The sequence below is a fragment of the Rattus rattus genome, chromosome 1, assembly GCF_011064425.1.
Source record: "Rattus rattus isolate New Zealand chromosome 1, Rrattus_CSIRO_v1, whole genome shotgun sequence".
Taxonomy (NCBI): domain Eukaryota; kingdom Metazoa; phylum Chordata; class Mammalia; order Rodentia; family Muridae; genus Rattus; species Rattus rattus.
The window spans coordinates 200,306,151-200,326,999 of NC_046154.1; the positions used below are offsets into that span (position 1 = coordinate 200,306,151).

A 20,849-nucleotide genomic window follows, 5' to 3' on the forward strand; every position below is an offset into this window, starting at 1 on the left:
AACCTCTTCACAAACACAAACTGGCCACAGAGGGAGCGCTGGGAGGTGACTGCACAGATATCTACATGTTCACAAAATACCTGCATGCATGTTTAAGAAAAGCTCCCAGGCCCTCTGGAGTGTACATCCCATAATTGGCTCCCTGTTCAACATATGGTTAACAGTTAACTATAAAACTAAGTAGACATCAGAGAGGTTTTGGGGTCAGCATATGCTGGCTTATACACATCTACCTAATGGCAGCCTCGATCCAGGGCTATGCTAAGCTTGAGGCCAGAGAGGGCCTACTGGGGCGGGGGTGGGCACAGGCAAGCCCGCTCACATTGTAGAGCAAACAGGGGCCTGCAGTATATGCAGGTGGGGTGGGCAGTGTGGGCATCAGGGCTGGCTGAATGGCAGTCAGGGGATGAGGAATTCTCAGGGTTCTTTTCCATTTGTTCATATTTAGCTCTGGAAGCCCACTCAGATGGGGAGGGTGTCTCGTTTACATAAAGAATATAAAGTTAGAAGAAACCAGTTCTCAACATGAATGCTAGTCAGTCCCCACCTCTACCTCCCACTCAAGTCCCCCAAGACTGCATTTCCCGTTATCACTTGTGGTATTGTTGCTAGGGCTAAGTCCCAAGCAACTGGTTAGTAGGACTGTCATGGAGGTGGGCTTTTCTAAACCTCCTCCTCTCCCTGGGCCTCTATGCCTCTTCAAGGGTTGAAAAAAAAGCAATTTGCAAAACTGTACATTTTCGAAGTGACTTTTATAGGAAAAATCTCTTGTTTATGAGCTCAGACTCCTAAGATAAAATGCCTGAGTTCAAGTCCTGCTTCTGTAGTTACTCGCTGTGTGATCTAAGGCAAGAGACTGTTGCTCAGCGTAAGCAACACAGCAAACAGTGCCATTTATACGTCCATTGGAGAACAAATGTGTGAAGGAATAAATGCAGGGAAAGTCCTTCTGGTGGGGCTTGGCCTTGTCGAAAGGCTGGACCCACTGATAGGGAGCACGCTTGCTTTCTATCTGCTAGTTATTTTATCAATCAATAAGATGAAATTCACACCGCGGAGAAAGTCGAACGTCACACTAGAGTGCGGGTGACCTTTGTCCCAGGCTGTCATCCGTGCTGCAGGCTCATTCATCTCCAGAAACCATCTACTTCTGTCCCAAAACTGCACGGCCCTCTGATCCCTCCTGAGATGCTGTTGAAGTTTAAACCCTCAGCCTTCTACGTAGCTCCCGTGTACCCACAGGCTAATAACTTTATCCGCTTTGGTTTTATTTTCTGTTTATTTTTTTATTTTTTGTTTCTGTAGCTTTGCTTTATAGATCCAGATCATTAAGTTTCGGGGAGGGCAGGGTTGAAATAAAGTTTCTCTTTCTGCCCCTACATAATCTAACCTGTTTTCCAGCGTCTTCACTGTTAAATAAAATTACAATATTATTTGCTGTACAGGGCTGGGGAGGGGGGCGGGATGGTGCACGTTAACTAACAGACAACACCAAAGGCCAGCAGACAGAAGAGCTACACTGTAGATGACAGCTGTAGACATCTGAAGGAAATTCTATAACATTGACCCCGTTAGGTACTGTGCAACAACGTCTCCACCACCGGGGAAGGATTTCGCAGAGATCGTCTGCGAGATGAGTCTATCAAAGGACGTGTACCGTGCACCATGACTCCGTTGACGTGGACTCAGCAGCACAGTCTGACTTTATCATCAGACTATTCTTAGAATTCACACAAACGCCTTGAACAAGAGACATCGATCGTCTGGGACTCCGAACCCTGCTGGCTAGGGATAGCCCATCTCCCTAAGCACAGGGCTAGATTACAGAAAATAAGCAAAATACAGGGAAAGACAGAGAGCCCGCATGCCAAAGAAGTTATGAGGCTTATAAAAATCACGACAATAATTACATTCGGTTCCAGCGTAGCGTTAAGGACTTCATTTTAGGAGTGATTGCCCAGTGAGCATTTTTAATGGAGAGAACCAGTCTATGGAACAGTCGTTTGGGGTTGGTGCTGGTGATACTAACAAAACTGTCCTAACTTCAGCCTTCGTGTCTCACGCTGGGGCCTCACCTGGGAGGACAACAGGAAGTCCCCCCACAGGACCAAAGTTACGGAGCTAGTCAAATCCAGCGATCTCAGAGCCTTGCTAAAGAAAGATAAGATGCAAAATAGAGGTGTAAACGCTGAACGGAGCTGATGGCAATCACTTCTGGGTGCAAAATGCACTGTCAGAAGCGACTGTGATAGAACTTCTGACAAAGATCTCCATCTCTCGGTCATGACCCCTTTGGGGGTCAAATGACCCTTTCCCAGGGGTCGCATGTCAGGAGATGTCCTGCATGTCAGAGATTTACATTATGATTCATAACAGTAGCAGAACTGCAGCTATAAAGTAGCAAAGAAAATAATTTTATGGTTGGGGGCTCACCACAACATGAGGGTATCAAAGGGTCGTAGCAATTGGAAGGTTGAGAACCGCTGTAAGGAGAATAAGGTAAGGCGTAGAGGAACTAGAGGGGGTGATGTTAAGGGGGAGTTTGGCATTTCCTCAACCCAAGTGTGGCCCCATCCCAAGAAGCTCATTGCCAATAAAATATCCCAAATCCAAATGCATTTAATAAACCTGACCCATTAGTATCGTAACTTACATCAGGCCACCTTGAAGGTGGTTAGCATGTTAGTCTATCCTCAGGCAAAATCATCTCACACAGAGCTGATTTAATAACCCAGGGTTGACGGACAGACAGGTGGATGCTTTGAAGGCATGGCAGGACGAGGAAACAAAAGTAAAATATAAAAAGAGACAGACGTTGAAGACACACCTCAGGGAACTGGCTGCTGCTTGCTCTAGCTTCCTTTCTGTCATGATAAAACAGTCAGACCAGAAATCCAATTTAGGGAGAGAAAGGCTTTGTTAATCTTATGCTTCCAGTCCATGGTCCACCACACTAGGTAGTCGAGGCAGGAATAGCAGGCAGAACCTGATGCAGACACTGTGGGGAAGAACACTGCCTTCTTCTTCACTCTTGGGCTTGACCAGGGGCTGAGGCTTACTTAGTTCTCGGCATACACCCCAGGACCGCCTGCCTAGGGACGCCACTACCCACAGTACACTGGGCCCTCCTGCACCAGTGGACAACCAGGGCAATCCCCACAGAGGCCCACAGGCCGATGTGATCCAGCAGGTTCCTTAGTCAAGGCTTTCCTCTTGGGTAACTCTAGGCCATGTTAGCTTGACAAGCTAACTAGAACACTGTCCCCCCGTATTGAGTGGCCGACGTTGAGTACGGTTCATCACTCCCCCCCTTATCTCTAACTCCAGCAACTACTCCCACGGCATCCGAAAGTCGAAGGATTGTACGGGAAACCACTGTAAGATGGGGATCACTAAGAATGAAAGTCATGGCTATGGTTGTATTCGCCACCCCCACCCCTCTGCTGGAGATTAGATGCCTTCTTCCCCATGCCCAGCAACCAGCATTCCTGAGGCAGCTCCGTGAGTCTCAGGCATCCTGAGATGGGAATGTCTCTGGGGCAAAGCCTTGTGGAACTGTGCGGGCTCATAGCTTTTTCCACTACAAAAGACATGGCTGGCCCACACAACCCCTTAAGTCTTTCTGACTCTGATATGCTGCTGATTTTGCGTTCAAGGTTTCAGGCAGTAACAACTAATATCTTATGAAGGAGCACACGTACGTCAGCTACTTTTCCGTTGCTGTGGTAACACAGCGTGTCCAGGGGATCTTACAGAAGGCAGATTTTATTTGGGTTACGGTTTCAGAGGAACAGAGTTCGATATGAAGAGAAGTATGGCAGCAAGCAGCAGGCATGGAGCGGGAGCAGAGCCCACAGGTCATTCACCAGGATGAAGCAGAGAGAGTGGACTGAAGTGCTGTGTGGTCTTTGACCTCTCAAAGCCCATCTCCAGGGACGTGCGTCCTCCAACAGGCTGACCCTCCTAAACCTCCCAGGACAGAGCCAGCAACTGAGGCAAATCTGACACCATAGGGGACATTTCTCAGTCACACCAGGACAATAAATAGCTAAGGGAGTATTGTCTTTCATGATAAATTTTAGTCCACAGAAAACATTGCATACAACAAAATATACTAATTATCTGCTTCTGCCTCTGCTGATAGAGCCAGCAGGCAGACCACCACACTATGCCGGCCGGGGCTGTGGGATTGCTTTAGAATCCTCTGTGGGGTTTGATTCTGTAACACACTTACTTTTTCTCACAGAACACACCCAGAAAAGAACAATGAGCCCCACCCCCACCCCCCACCGCCCTGCAGGCTCACTGCTGTATTGATGAACCATACTTGGGGAAATCTATCATTCTAGTGACTTTAATTAGCTCTCAAACTGATTATTGATCAATCATCAAAGGCTCATTAGGGAGCAAAGCCCAGTATTCTTTGGCAGTGTAGGGCTGACATACAGAGACGTGATAGGCTTCTGTTTTTTTTTACCGTTACATTCAACCGGGGCATTAGTCATGTCGAAACTGCTAAACTGAATAATAATTTTTAAAGTGTTAATATTAATTACAATTAGTTTCTAAGACTTTGCTACTTTAATAAAACCTTTTAGTGAAAGATGGGTAATTTAGCTTTAAAAGGATAAATTATTTTATGCCTCATTAGAAAGAAAATGTTTCTATTTGTAACAAGAAAAAGAACGAACTTATTAATCCTGATCTGAGTTTGTGCTGTTCTCAACAGCTATCAGAGATGGTTTCTAATTTAAGGCTTTGAGTCACGGGCAAGGGTTGTTGGTCCTGTTCACCTCTAAGGGACGCCTGATGAGCATGTGTACCCAGTCAAAGTTTCTCAAGGCCCCTTCTTTGTGCCCCACAGAAGCCTTGTCCTATTCGACTTTACTAACATATTAGTTCATCGTTATGTAGCATGTATGTGACAACTTGGGATGTTTTATTGTTTCTGCTAGTGTTTCAACACATAAGGTAATTTTTCATAAGCACTATACAATAATGAATACTGAAATATGTACTCACTTTAGAATTTCCAGGGACTTCTCATATGAAATGTCATTTTACTTAATAAACTCTTTTCTCCAAAATTGTTTTCCTTTCCTTCTTCCTAAGTATTTCAGTGTAGACAGGTAAAGATACAGGGTAGACATTTGTGAAAGGGCTAGCTTATTCAACACTTATTTTCAGACCACAGAATGGGCACTCTTCTTGCAATCCCACGGGCGTGTCGTTTCCTGCCAGTGGCAGTGTGCTTTCAATCATAGAGCCTGCAATGGTTTGAATATGCTTGGCCCCATGAGTGGCACTATTAGGAAGTGTGGTCTTGTTGGAGGACGTGTGTCACTGTGGGTGGGAGCTTTAAGACCCTCTTCCTAGCTGCCTGAAAGCCAATCTTCTCCTAGCTGCCTTCAGATGAAGATGTAGAACTCTCAGCTCCTCCTGCACCACGCCTGCCTGGATGCTGCCATGTTCCCACCTTGATGATAATGGACTGACCCTCTGAACCTGTAAGCCAGCCCCAGTTAAGTGTTGTCCTTTATAAGAGTTGCCTTGGTCATGGTGTCTGTTCACAGCAGTAAAACCCTAACTAAGACATTGCCCTTCTTTGTGGAATCTTTTCTACCCATCCTTTATCAGTAGCTGAAGGTTTCGGCTTCTGCAGGGAGCCTCCAGAGGGGAGGCAGCTATGCAGCCTTGGTTGGAGCACCACTTGCACCAATATCCCTCCATCAGGACTGTGTGTCAGTCATCCATTGCTCCCAGGACTCTGACGTGGGCTGAGGCCCCTCCCAAGCAGTCTGTGTGTGACTTGGATGCAACAAAGACAACCCTGAAACCCTTCTAGCCGAAACTCCGAGGACGCTCCACTTGGGGAGAAATCAGATAGAAGGTTATCGTGGCAAGAGAACGAATGGAGGCCAGCGCTTGTGAAATTGTAACTAGCAGGGTGTATGTTTAATAAATGCTACTGAAATTAATAAAATATTATGCTGTTCTTTCATATCTATTGTGGCCTGACTCCAAACTTGCATTTTAGAATTTTAACCCCCCAAGGTCTTAGGATTAGGGGGGAACATAGAGTGATTAAGTCATGGGGGCGGGGTTGTCATACATGGGACTGTTGCCTACAAATGAGATTTTAGGCTGCCCCTGCCCACCACATGGGAAAATAGCAGAGTCCTATGAGCCAGAAAGAAAGGCCAGGAGGCCCTAACCAGACAGTGAAACCCGTGCATGTCATTGATCTTGTATTGCCCTCAGTGTCCAAGCTGCGAGAAATAAATTTCTGTTGTTTCTGATTTGCCACAGTTTTGCTACAGCAGCTCAGAAAGACTCAGTCACGGTCACTGTCCAGAAACCCACAAGAGCAGAGCCCAGGCGATGCCCACTTGTGTATTCCTACATGCCTGGGAGAGGGTGGGGAGGAAAGAGATCTCTTTTCTTTTGCTTGTTTTGTGGATCAAAGAAACTGACTTACAAAGAGACTTAATCCTTGCCTTACAAGTCAGTGGAGTAGGTCAGCAATAGAGAGGGCCATTCAGAAAGTTCTGGTATTGAAAAGAGCTTTCACAGGAAGCTCAGAGGCACCAGAATACAAGTTTAATCTATTGTTTGTAGACAGAATCCACACCAACCAGGGCCACCCTGAATAGTGGTGGCAGCAGCCTTGGGTGGCAAACAATACAGTTTGAGCATCTGGGGACGTTGAAGGGAGAAGCAAATACACGATAAAAGGCCACTAAATACAGAAGAGGATCAGAGTCACCTGCTACTATAAACAGCTCTCTCCAGGGAAATGGCTCTCGTGACTAGCGTGTGCTAGGCACACAAGTGCCTTCAGTTTATACACGCAATGCTAAAACCGAGAACACAAAACCCTTGAGTTCTTAAAGTCATAAAAGCCTTTCATTCGCCCCCCACTTAGCACCACTCTAAGGGGAATGGGAACCCTGCACGGGAATCCTTTTCTTTTAATGAACAATATCTGAAATTTGACACCTATCCTCTTAAGTCTCAAACTGAATGCTTCTCACTCAGTTATGAAGATGAAAGAGAGGGAGAGAGCAAAGGCCCTTTGTGAATCTGAGCGAGAAAGCCTTGAATTTTCAGCCTGCTTCTGATTAGAATCTAACCTTTTTTTTTCTTTTAAATTCTATATAATTGTGTGCTTGTGTGACTATGCATATGTGTGGAGGGCAAAGAGGCCTATGCCAAATGTCCTCCCAATCTCTCTGTAACTAACCTCTCTCTGTGTCTTTCTCTCTCTCTCTCTCTTTCTCTGTGTCTGTCTGTCTGTCTGTCTTCGTTGAACCTGCAGCAGGATGATTTACTGGAATGGTGGGCCAGCAAACCCCAGGCATTCTGTCTTCACCTCCCAGAGTTGGAATTATAGGCAGAGGCCACTCTATGCTTTATGTCAGGGCGGGAGACCTGAACTCTGGTTTTCTTGATTGTGAGGCCACATTTTACCTAGGAGCCATCTGTTAGTATTCTGTCTAAGCTCCACCCCCACAGTTGCCTGGCAACAGCCAGGCGTGCCTGACTCACTAAAAGGGGCTGCTTGCCCCCTCTCCCTTATTCTCTTACCTTCTTGCTCTCCCTGTCTTCTCCCTCTTGCTTCCTCTCCCTCCCACTCCCTTCCCCTCCCTCCTCTCTTTCTATATGCTCCTGGCTGGCCTCTACTTCTCCTCTTTTCTCTCCTCCCCTCCCCTCCCCTCCTCTCTCCGCCTCCCCCACTCTCTCTGCCTTCTCCCCCCCATCTCTCTCTGTCTCTACTACCCTCTCAACTCCCCTCCCCATGCCCTGAATAAACTCTATTCTATACTATACCCTAGTGTGGCTGGTCTCTCAGGGATGTCTCATCATGGACCACAGAGGCACCCCTTCCCCCACACCCGACTCACATCCACCAAACATATTCTGTCTCTAATTTTTATAAAACACAGCCGTCCTCAGGACTTGTTTAGACATATCTCTGCAGACTTTTCTTGTCAACGCTAAGGTCTGCTGCCGCTGCCCATCCTTTAGTGCGTCATGGTAGTTCTTCAGCATCCCCAGGGGACAGGTTCCACAAGGCCTCAGAGGTACCGAAGTCTGGGTGTGGATGTTCAAGTCCTCTACATTAAAGGACACGTATCTGTACAGAGCCTTTGTGCACCCTCCTGTCAACTTTACATTTCTAGATGATTTACCATACCCAGTGCAATGCACATGCTGGGTACACAGGCGCTAGACTATGTCGCCCAGAGAACTGTGGTAATGACACAAGGTCCATAACTGTCTAGAAGGGATGCTGGTGTGGGGACCATTTTTGACCCATGATTGGTTGGCTCCACAAATGAAGAAATCGTGGATATGTTGGCCAACTGTGAGGTCTGCTTGGTGGTAAAAAGAAGTCCCTAATAAAAAGGTACAGGATGTGGGCTAAAAGCAGGCAAGGTTCTTCTGTCTCCTTGGCTCAGCTTCTGGCCAGAAGAGTAGAAAGAGCTAATTATGTAAATGGCTGAGATCAGTGCCAGGAGGGAGGTGAGTAACTGCTGCCCGGACAGACTCTGGCCTGGCCCAGAGGTTCCTGCTCTGACACAGGCCCACAACTCACAGAGGCCCATGGCTGGTCTGAATTCAAGCCCTGAACTTCACTTCCAGCATGGCCATGAATTAGCTCTGGGACTCTACTTCCAAAAGGAGGAGATTAAGTTGATTTCTAGACACCGATATAGTACAAACGTCCAACCAGCCTATGGGCATATTAAATCTAGACTATCGCATGAGGTAGAGACTGTGCGAATTTAGGTAGGTTGAAATGGATCACCAAATACAGTTGACTTAGATCTCCAGTTCCTTTAATCGCTTTGTTTTCTTTCTACTGAGAATCATTTCTAGTCTCATTTCGAGATGATTAATTGAGGAAAAGTGTTTACTGTATGTTCGGGTTGCACTCTGTGCATTTAGTATTATATTTATATTTATATTACTCTGTGCATTTAGTATTATATTTATATTTATATTATATTTAAAGGTTTGATGAACAGCAGCCCCATAGCTTAGTCAGCCGAGAAAAATAAACCCAATTCAGATGTCTGTCGGTGACAGATTCTAATCATTTAAAAGCCACAATTCTATATTCCAGAATACAACACTTTGGGTAAAATACGTTGTGGTTTCCAAACATTCTCAGTATGAAACATTCTTTAGCGTTTAAAAAAAAATTTTTTTTAGTAAAATATGCATGTTCTGTTTCACTTTCTCAAACCAAATAATTTTGGTGAAATAAGTTCATATCATTCACTTAGAAAGTCACATTGGTGGTGCAGAAGCACCAGCCTGAGGCCATTTTCGATTCTCATTAATAAATTGAAAACTCTTAGCAGGAACTAAGGGGTACTGGGTATCATAACTAGTGGAGTGCCCTAAAATAGATCTCTGTAAAATTGTCAAAATAGCTGTCGTCAGAGATCCATGAAATGTTAACTTTGTTTGTTTGTTTGTTTATTTTATGTGAGTGCACTGTGGCTGTCTTCAGACACACCAGAAGAGGGCATCAGATCCCATGACAGATGGTTGTGAGCCACCATGTGGTTGCTGGGAATTGAACTCAGGACCTCTGGAAGAGCAGTCAGTGCTCTTAACTGCTGAGCTATCTCTTAGCTGCAGTCACTGGGGTATTAACACAAAGCAGGTCAGATTTGCTAACTTTCTGGGACAGTCAGTCCTGGGGCTACTGACAAGGAACCCCATGATACCTGCGCCTTTCTGTTTCCATTTAATGGCTACCAGCCGAAGCCAGGGACAGACAAAATGGAATCTGTCCGTCGTCTATGATCTCTACACAGAATGCTTTTGAAAACTCCCTTTCCTGGGAGCTTCATGGGGGATGTGGGCATTCCAGTGAGGATTTCAGAGTGGGAGATTTTTCTTTTTTGTTTTTTACATATTCCTTCCTCCTTATTTCTTTCTGTTCAGGGTTTTGCTCCGAGACTCAGTCCTCTTTGTAGTTCATCTCAAAGGAATTAATTTTCATTTTCATTACAGAAATATAGATTCCAAATACTCAAAGTGCCCTTGAGGTAAAAGAAGCACTACACACACACATACCTCTCTGAGGCTCACTGAGAAAAATCTGATATAAGGCAAGTGTCTTAGGCTCTTTCAGAACCCCCAGCCTTGCCTGGGGCATGCTTCCTCAGGAGCCACTAGGCTCCTGCTTCATAAACTGGAGACCAACCGGAGACCAACCGGAGACTTCCCCTTACAGTTCTCTGACGCTGAAGTCTCAAGAAAGGCTCAGAGTAATTAGCACCATTCTTCTCTTCCTCAGTAAAACAATAGCCATCTCCTTGTGTTCTCATGTGAAGCTATGTGCTTCAGACATATGTGAAGGCCAGGGTGGACTGTGCTCAGTGTCTCAGTAACTTCCTAGATAAGCCTATGGGATGGTGCCTGAGAGAGCTTCTATCTGCCATTTTTGTCACCGGACAAATGGGACTGGGCTCAGAAGGCAGAAAACAGAGGCGAAAGAATCAAAACAGCAGAACGAGGCAGAGACCAGTCTAAACTGGTATGGCACAAGGTATAAACAGTGCCATGTTCAGGCTAAATGAGAGACAATGTTTTAAGGTATTTTGAATGGACATACTCAGGTGTCTGTCTGTCTGTCTCTTTCTCTCTCTCTCTCTCACACACACACACACACACACACGCACACACACATCACACACACATACACACTCTCTACACACACACTCTCATTTCACACACACACTCACACACACACACACACACACACACACACCTCTCCTCGCCTCTCCTGGCATCCTCCCTAGGGCAGAGGTCCAGAGGAATGATAGGTTTTGGAGAAAGAGCTGGGATTAGATTTTGGATGAGTCACACACTGTCTGTGTGACCGTGAGCTAACTGTTCAGCCCCAGTCCCTATTTGTAAAACTGAAATTAGGTCTGCCTGTGTCATGGGGCTGCTACGGGAAGTCAGCATCACGATGGATGTGCCTGTCTGAACGTCGGGGTGAGCAAACCTCCTTTCCTCAGTTCTCCTCCTTGTGACTGAAGAGACCTTGAGGATGGATTACTTCTTGAGTAGTCTGGCAAGCCTCTACTGATGCATAAAGCGAGAGTCAATTCCACGCAATTAACTGTCAGTTTCCTGTGTATTTATCCTGTGCCTATGTTAATCTGTCAGGATCAGCTCACTACGGACACTAAACTCTGTTTTGTATAGTGCCATAAAGACTATGGACTGAACAGAAACACTAACAGAAGACAGATAGTTCCACATCATATGTTTATGACATATAATTTAAAATACAGGGTAACCTTGACTTTAACCTAAGATTTTGGTATTAGGACAAAGCCTTTATTGGGGTAATTGAAGGCACTTTGTTTTTGAACGCTCCCTCTAACCCCTGGGTCTGTTTTTCCTTACCCAGCTCCCCAGCACTATCCTGATAGAGTTGATGTAGTTTTCTTACATATATTACCTCCTTTGGTTCCTTACCCCTCAACATTCACTCTAAGAAAAAAACAAAAAACCTACATATAGGCTGAGTAAACCCTAACCCCAAAGTCTAAAATCTGTAACCCCGAGTTTAGAGTGTCAACCCGAGGTTTAAAATTTTTGGGCCTTTTGGATCTCAGGCGCTTGCAGTAAATACGAGCTCACCTGGTAAAGTCTATGCAGAGATTCAAAAATCTGATCTGGCTCCAAGCAGAGTGGAAAGGAAGACTCAATTTGCATATGTGTAAAACCTATGTGATTACCACTGGTAAACACCGTCCCTGACCTATATCTCCAGTTGAGGAGACAGAGAGGGACTGGTGACCATCCCTGCCCAGGTGACTAAGACAAGGCTGCTGAGAACAACAGGAACAGCCTCTGGCATTTTACCCAGAGTTCTGAGTGTTTTGTCTGCATTAGCTCTCCCAGCTCAGCGGTCATAACATACCGCCATGTGCTTTTCTGCTTACATCTTCTCAGTAGAACGGGACACATACTGATACACTGTATTTTATCCATAGCTCCCTCTCCAGTGCACCGAACAGTGCCTCTTGCAGAAAACAGTCAAAAAGTCTCAATGAAGTCTTTGTAACATTCACTCTTTCCAGAAAGTGGAAGAGTTGGCTACTGCTATGATTGCCATTGCAGATGAGAAACTGAGGCAGAGGTGGGAGGGTGTGTGGTTCAGGAGCCGTCCATCCCTCCCCCTTCTCTGATGCTTTATCAGATGTTATGGTGGCTAATTTTAAATGCCATGCGGACAGGCCGTGGGCTGCCCAGTTAATTTGTTAGACATGACCGTAGGTCTGTCTCTGAGGGTATTTCAAGATGGCAGTACCACTTAAGCCAGTGCACTGTGTAAAACAGATTGCTTTCCCCGTCACTCCTATGTAATCCATTCGTGGCCTGCACTGCACAAAACAGGGGAAATGCTGACTCCGGTGCTGTGTGGTGGCCTGTGGCTGGGACTCCCACTCTCACACATGGAATCTAATTGGGATTTACAGGACCAGCTCTCTAGATTTTCTCAGGCTTTTGGACTCAGGAGAGAGGCTATATCATTGATGCCCTGGAGTCTCCAGTTCCCTAGTCAAGGTCTTGCGAGGTTGGATCTTCCACAACTGTGATAACTAGACTGGGCACGTGCCACACACGGGCAGCACTTGGGTTTCCTATTAGGTGTTCAAGGTTAGTCTCTACTATAGAGTGAGTGTGAAGCTAGCCTGGGCTACATGAGACCTTGTCACAAAATTACTTTGCATGCACGCACAGACACATGCATACACATCTACTCACACGTGTATCACCACTGCCCCATTGGTTGAGAGTCTCTGGGGAAACCATGTCTAATATAGATGTTCAGAGAGGTGAAGTACTCCCAAGACTATACAGATAGCAGTGACCAGAGCTGGGATACAAAGACAGGTTTGCTAATGGCGAGCCATTTTAACATGCTTATGTTGGTTCCCCCTCCTCCCCTTCCTCCTCTTCCTCCTTTTCTTCCTCTTCTCCTCTTTCTCTTCTTCCTCCTCTTCCCCTTCTCCTCTTCTTCCTTCCTCCTCCTCCTTTCCCCCTTCTCCTCCTCCTCCTCCTTCCCCCCTTCTTCTCTTCCTTCTTCTCCTCCTTCTCCTCCTCCTCCTTCCCCCTTCTCCTCTTCCTCCTCCTCCTCCTCCTCCTCCTCCTCCTCCTCCACCTCCTCCTCCTCCTCCTCTTCTTTTTTGGAGTTTTCTAGACAAGTTCTCTCTACATAGCCTTGGCTTTCTTTGAACTGACTTTGTAGACCAGGCTGGCCTTGAACTTAGAAATACTGCCCTCAGAGTACTGGGATTAACCCAGCCTATTGCTAGGTTCTTAACCCCACTGTCATCCTTGATGGCTCTACTGTGTAGTTCTATTTCAAATGTTCAACTCAGGAGGGACGTTCCAGCCAAGACTCAGAAATGGAGTCTGAGAATCCTGGATACCCTCACCTTGGCCTCTTAGGTCTCACCTGTGGACTATTTATTTGGGTGGGCACTGCTAAGCAGTACAGGGTGCCAGCCAGGCCCAGGTTTTGTTTCTCCCTTACTTATTATTTTACTTTATTTTTTTAATTAAAGCAATGTTAATGCTATTGACTCTTACAAACATATACACATGGGCAGGTCAAAAATTACCCAATGTATCCTCATTTGGGGGAGACAGTAACATTTTAGAGATCTGGTTTCAGAATGATTCCCTAAAATGATACCAAGAGAAACAAAGTGGCAGTAACAGCCGCAGGCTCTGGAGCCAGATGTGGTTTGAGTTCTCGCTTTACTAGAGACTGTGCAAGCCAGGGCAAGCCTCTCTATGCCCTTAGGTCCCACAACTACAGAATAAGGATAATGAGTTAACCATCTCCTGGTGATGTGGTGGGGAGATCACGTAATGTGTTAGCATAATAGCAAATGCACACACAGTAAGGATGCAGTAACTATTAGCTACTTTGAGAGGCATGACTTAGCTATGAGTAACTTCCTAAATTCCCATGAAACCAACAGCAAACAACCGCTAGCAATGAACTGCAATTTCTAGATGTCCTGGAAGCTCTCAGGGCCCATTCTGAGTTCTGGCCTATGAACTACACAAGAAGGAATAATGTAGGAGTTTCCTCAGGTCTGCCTGACAGATGGGGGCCTGCTCCTCCCTTTCTCCACTCTTTCCAGGAATGCAGAGGCCACGGCTAGAGTTCCCATAACTATCTAGACTCCAAGGACAGATGCTGCAATTGGGTTTCTCTGAAGAATAGCCTGAAGCCTTTTCTGGATTTCAGCTCTGTGCTGATAGTTTTCAAACTCTTAGGAGAGAGCGCAGACTTCTAATGTGTTTGTGCCGTTATTCCTGGCATCTGTTATTCAAGGGCAAACTAAGCTTAAGTGCTTCGGTTTGTCCCTTGTGGTAGTCTAAAAACCCAACTAGAGGCTTGAATCCATTTTGAATTTTTTTTTTTTTTGGGCAAACAAAAAGCAAGATGGGCAGACATAGAAAAGGAGTACATCTTCAAGACCCCCCTCCTAGGATGGCTGTCTTCACCAGTCAATCTCAGTCTTATGCCATGATCCTCTCTCCCCTGTTCAGAACCGTAGGACTTTATGCTCTGTTCTCTTATTCCATTGGCTGAAGCATTACGTTGTATTTATGACATCACCATACAACCTAGACGTGTCAGATTCGGCTCTAATGTAGGAGGGATTACAAACCGCCGCTTCCTATTGTTTGCCTGAGCATCTGCATGTTACGGGCCAAAGGCTTCTGGAATGTCTGACTAATAAGTCGCCGTGGGAGCAACATCTTAGGAAGTCCACGCGTAAGACTGTCGCCTACTATGAGGCTGGCTGTAATTTAAAACAGCCTACTCATATATAAGTTAATATATTTCCCAAATGCTCACCTCCTGAACTCCCAGGTGGTCGCAAGGGTTTGTGAGCAAAGGAGGGATGAATATTTGTCTGACTAGGAAATTAAATAGCAACTGAATTCCCCGAGGCAATGCACTTCAGTGACCATTGTGATATCACTGGCTGTAAACTCATTCTACACGTGATACAACTAGAAGGTTATTTGTTCCTAAGCAAAATACTAGTCAGTGGTTAAACTAAACCATACCACTTTACCCCTGGTTCATTGTTCAACTACCCTACACTTTCTCCATGTAAACTGAGTATGTAAAATGCAAGGATCTCATTTGAAAAGGTTGGAATTTGTGTGTCTCTAATATAAAGTGTAGGAAGAGACACATCTTCTTTGAAAGTGTGTGTGGTATGTGGTGTAGTGTGTCTGTGTGTGTGTGTGTGTGTGTGTGTGTGTGTGTGTTTGTGTGTGTGTGTGGTATAGTGTTCGTGTATGTGTGAGGTGGGGGTGGGGGAGTAGGAAAGTTCTCATTGAAGGTGATCTGTGCTCTCCACCGACCATGCTCTTTGAAGTGAATTTTCTTCTTTCCGGGAGCTCAAAAACGATCTCACTCACTGCCTTTCCCACTATCTCCTAATTGGTACACCGACTCTGAGGGGTGGAATGACTGACAAGGTCATCCAACCTCCAACAACCTTTTTCTAAGCTGCTTCACACTCAGACTAATGCTGATTACAGTTCTGAGGACATGTGTCAGCTGACTCGATCCATCTCCCAGCGCTGCGAAATGCCCAAGCTCAGTGGACAGCAGGATCTAGGAGAGACTAGAGAGATTTCACCTCATATCTGGTGATGAAGCTTGACTCCTATGTGTCTGACAACACAATGGTACGAAACTCCTGTCTATGGTGTTGTGGCAACCAGTAGACCTGTTTGGTGAACTCTTGGCGGTGGGTTTGGATTTCTAGGCAAACAGTGCCTTAGGCAGGAGAACTGCAGAGTACAGCGCAGTCTTCCCTTGAAAGTCGTTCATCAAACACAACACGCACTCTGTTTGTGCCTTTCTCAGAGGCACGAAGCTCATTTAACTTTAAACTGAGAAGTTTCTAGAAATGGTTGAAACCTTGGGTCATTAGAAATTGATAAATCACATAAATTATGGGCAGGCAACTGGCCTGTGTCATCTAAAACTCAAATTCATGAGGTATTTAGTATACTGCTAGGCTTTATAAGCATGAAAGTTTTGCAGGCTGCACATAATCCGGGTTTCTGAAGGAGAAATTAACATATAGAAATTATCTGTTCAGTCCAAAATAAAAATTCAGCAAATGTGCTCTATGAAAGTATAGTTAATGTTCATACAAAATGTCACTGTGTCCTCCAATGACATCTAGATATAAAAATCTCAGAAAGGATCTGGGGGAGACGACTCCAAAGTTAAGAGTGATCAGTGCTAATCCAGAGGACCCGAGTTCAGTTCCCAGCCCCCACTTCAGGCAGCTCACAACTGCCCGTAACTCCAGTTCCAGGCAATCTGGCACCTTCTCTGGATTTGTCAGGCATGGGTACATACATGACTTGTGCTTAGACAAAGACATACACATATATACACGGATTAAAAATAAATCTTAGGTTATTAAAAAGAAACAACTTTAATGCATTTTATAAAAGTGTTACCTTCTAAAAGGTTTAATTAGCTAATAAACTCCTTTAATCAACAAGTATTAATGGGACACTAGAAATGTGATTTATAAAATTTCATTGTATGTGGATGTCTTAGGAACAAGTAAAATTTTAAATTAAGATAAATAGTTGTAGTTTAAAAAACAAAAAAAAGGTAAAGTGGTTTTAACTTTTTTTTAGGATGACATACAGTTCTTTCAATAAAATGAAGCCAAATAATGCAAATTATTATAAGGATATAAAGATATCTCCATTCCCCACCCCACCCCCCAAAAAATTAATGTAGTGTCATTACCAAAGAACCAATGGAACTGAAACAGGGGAGGGGCATATGGGAGACAATAAAAAGTTAGAATACAGCTTTATATTCTATGTTTGCAAGTGATCCTAGGGTCAATCCTCAATTCTGTAAAATATACATAAATAGACAGAAATTAAAGTACCCACAACACAGCAACTCTAAATCCCTCACATCTGAGAATGGCAATTAAAGCAAAATACTCAAAAACTGAATACATATCTCATATAATCTAAATGCTTAAAATATGTCTGATTGAGGAATCTATGTTGTTTTTATAAACTATTTAACTCTGTGTGTGTGTGTGTGTTCGTGTGTGTGCGCGTGTGCATGCACGTGTGCGTGCGTGCCCGTGATAAATGCACAAACGCTCATATGACTGGTCCCTCTAAATGCGGAGGGCCTGGCAGAAGAGTGTGCTGAGCCCACGGTTAGCCACTCCCAGAGTTAACAAGAGCATCCGTCAAGTTCTAAAGTGAGCAGCTCCCACAAACCAGAAATACAAAGCAAGAAGTCCACAAAAGAAGAAAGACCACGAACTCACCGTGTAAAGCTCGTTAAGAACCTTCATTAAGTCTTCGTGCAGCTGGAACGCAATCTCTTTGCTCTACAAAGAAGAAGAAATTGAGGGGGGAAAAATTAACAGCGTGCGAGAAAGTTTCCTTTTGAGTTTTACACATTTTAAAGACTACGCGCTTAAGACAGAAGGATGCGTATGGCATGATAGACACCCAGCATGTCCAAAACACCGTCGCCCCAGCTATGCGTCCTCACACTGAGGAGCGAGGCCTGAGGGTCTCTCTAGGATGTTCAGCAACAAATGAATGACAGCCTGGCTGGCTTCCCCACAAGTCACATGAGACCTCGTGGGGGACAGTGGGTGACGTACACAGGGTGAACTGCCAGGCTTGCTTAGAAGGTGAGTGAGTTGAGGGCCAGGCATTGTGGTGCTTGCCTCTCTATAATAATCAACACTGGCATTAGGCAGGCAAAGGGAAGAGGACAGTGTGAGTTTCAGGCTAGTCTGAACCAGTGTCTCAGCCAAAAGACAGACGCCAGCAATAAGGAGCACGCATACCCCATAGACACTCTCCACACAGTAGGAACAACAGGAAAATAAATGGGGAAAAAAAGCTAAAAAGGGAGAATTTGAGCAATCAGTTTTCCTCTCCCTAAACAGCAAAGTTAGGGGTCATGAACCTTGTTCATTAAGAAAACATTTCTCAAGCTGCAGGGCAGCGAATCTGTGAGTCTGCATGGACTCAAGGTCCCCACGCCTCTACCTCTGCGCTGTTATGAATTTTTAGAAGACCAGACCGCAGAGTTGACTCTTCCCTCTGCTTCCCCAGAGTTGATGAGGATGTTTGAATATTGTCTCCAGCAAGCTCTGTAAACTATTTTAAAGGGCACCAACTCCACGCATGTTTATCTCTGTCTTGAGTTCATCCTGTGATCATCTATGCATTGTGGGAAGGGTTTGTGGTGTGTCTCCATCTACTGTGTGGGGCGGTAACAGGAGTTCTGGGTGGTATAGGTTTCCATGCTGCCTGTGGGAGTGGGTACCTAGGACTTAAGGAGGCTGTCCATCTCGCCCAGCCTGGTCGCTTTGACTATGCACACAAGAAACTTAAAAAAAAAAAAAAAATTTACTAACTTTACATCCCGATATCATCTCCCCTCTCTTCCAAGTCCCCCTCTTACAGCTCTTCCCCCATTGCCCCCCCTTCTCCTCTGAAAAGGGGTAGCCCTCACTGGTGATCATTCCCCTGCCTCAGCAGGTGAGCACTACAGGACTAGGCACATTCTCTCTCACTGAGGCCAGACAAGGCAGCACAGTACAGGATCCACAGGCAGGCAACAGTCAGGGACAGCCCCCTGCTCCGGTTGCTGGGGACCCGCATGGAGACGGAGCTGTACATCTGCTACCTTAAGCCTTCGATGTTCACAAGAGCAAACTGAGCTGCTGTGCTTGAGATGACTGAGGCAGTTGCTATAGCTACCGAGAGCATCCACTGAGTACTGTGGAGAGGGAATGGCCATGGCCACTCTTAAGAAACTGAGACGTAGATCCAAGTGGGTCCATCTATACTGGCAAGGTTATCGGTTGAGACCTCAACAACAGAAGGCCAAACTGATGAGATGAAGACTCACGGGGTGTAAAATTCCATGGGAAGAAGACATTGGAGTCACATGTAAATGCTGAGAAATTCAAGTGAATTAGCTGCATCTGTCACCCAGTTTCCTTCGGACGCTGGCCAGCGCTGCGTATACCAGGCGCGGAGAGTGTCTCAGTCTCTAATGTGGATTTTGGAACTGCAAATATTGCTCTGTCCATGACATATGAGTATGTGGACACTAAGAATCACTCCTGAGCAAACAGGAGCCTATACACAGGCTCATGTAGTCAAGAGGAACTCAATCCCCCCAAGTTGGGACTCTGAATGTATACATTACAATCTCCTATGACTTTGGTCTGGTGTGTTTTTTTAATATCAATTTTCACCCAAAGGACTGGGCACCGATTTAAACTCTCTAATGGGATCAAAGGCCACCGAGGAGTCCTGATCAGTTACCCACGTTTCAGGTAGCAAGTCCAGAAAGAAAATATTTCTTGGCTAAGATTTCCAAACAATAACAGGAAAAAAAAATCCCATCGGTGCAATTAATCTCATCCCAACATATTTAAGGTCAGAGGAAAGGCTCAGCTTGAGGCTCCAAGGGCCGTCTGTGTGACTCCTGGCTAAACATCTTAGAATAAGCTCTGTACGTTGTACATTTTTACAAGACTTCAGGTGACAAGGTAGAAAAAAAATTGGCATAAGCTTGCATTTTAACTTCATCTTTCATGAGAGGCCTGTCTCTTCCTCTCTACTGTCTGTCTGTCTGTCTGTCTCTCCCCCTCCCGTGTGTGTGTGTGTGTGTGTGTGTGTTTAAACACACATGGAACCCAGGTGCACACACATCCTACTAAATTTTGATGTCCTTCGACAATCAGGGGTTTCTTTACACTCACTTTATTTGCTAAACAATAAGAAGGACTTTAACTTATCAGCTTAGAATGGTGCCCCAGCAACTGTTCTGATTGAAGAAGTGACTCTTTAGGTATTTGGAGTATTCTTTAAAGGACATCATCACTTTTTTTGTGATGGTAATAAATGGGAGACACGTTTTGACTGGAATGGGGGAGGGTAATGTGAAGTGACTCTTGTCAGGATTCCATACCATGAGAAATATATATATATATATATATATATATATATATATATATATATATATATATTGAAGAGGCAGTATATCATAATGCTTAGAAGCAAGGGCTCTAGAGCCAGGAAACCTAGTTTGACTTCTCTGAAACTTTGGTTCTCAGTTGAGGTTTTGTCTTTTATTATTGATGCAATGCTAAATGCCGGCCTCCACGATTTGGAGTCTATATGTAGCCTGAGGGTCCCTGACCCCAGTTAATTCTGATTGGTAAATAAAGATGTCCAATAGCTGGGAAAAGGAGACATAGGCAGGGTTTAGGTTTCCCCGGGCTTGAGACCACAGGGAAGGAGCAGGGGAGACAGAGTCACCACAGGATAGTAAGAACATACAAAAGAGAAGCAAGGAGAGCCGCAGGCCAAGAGAACGTGGCCCAGAGAGCTGACTAATTGGAGTTAAGAGCAGTCAAGATGAAACATGGGAAGGAATAACTCGGGGTTAGCAGTGGGAGGTAGATGTTAACAACATGAAGGGCAGGCAGCTGCCCAGCTACTGAGCTACTTAAGGTGTTTTAGAATAAGGGCTGTGTGCATGTCTTTTATCTGGGAACAGTGGGAAGGAACCCATGATGGAATTATATATATATATATATATATATATATATATATATATATATATAAAACAACAGTTCTCTATCTCAGTTTGTGATCTACAAAAGGAATGACAATCCTATGATTTAAAATCCAATGACCTCCATGTAGCAGATGCTTCATGAAAACTGCTC

General features: G+C 45.0%; 1 protein-coding gene across 2 annotated transcripts in view; it reads right to left on the bottom strand.

The window, feature by feature from the left end:
- Positions 1–20,849, bottom strand: part of Srgap1 (SLIT-ROBO Rho GTPase activating protein 1) — a 265,489-nt gene that overhangs the window by 90,666 nt on the left and 153,974 nt on the right. For both annotated transcript variants that reach the window (XM_032913187.1, XM_032913180.1), the window contains exon 4: positions 17,409–17,471. In XM_032913187.1, coding sequence (XP_032769078.1) covers positions 17,409–17,471 — 63 coding nt within the window. The remainder of the gene's footprint in view (positions 1–17,408; positions 17,472–20,849) is intronic.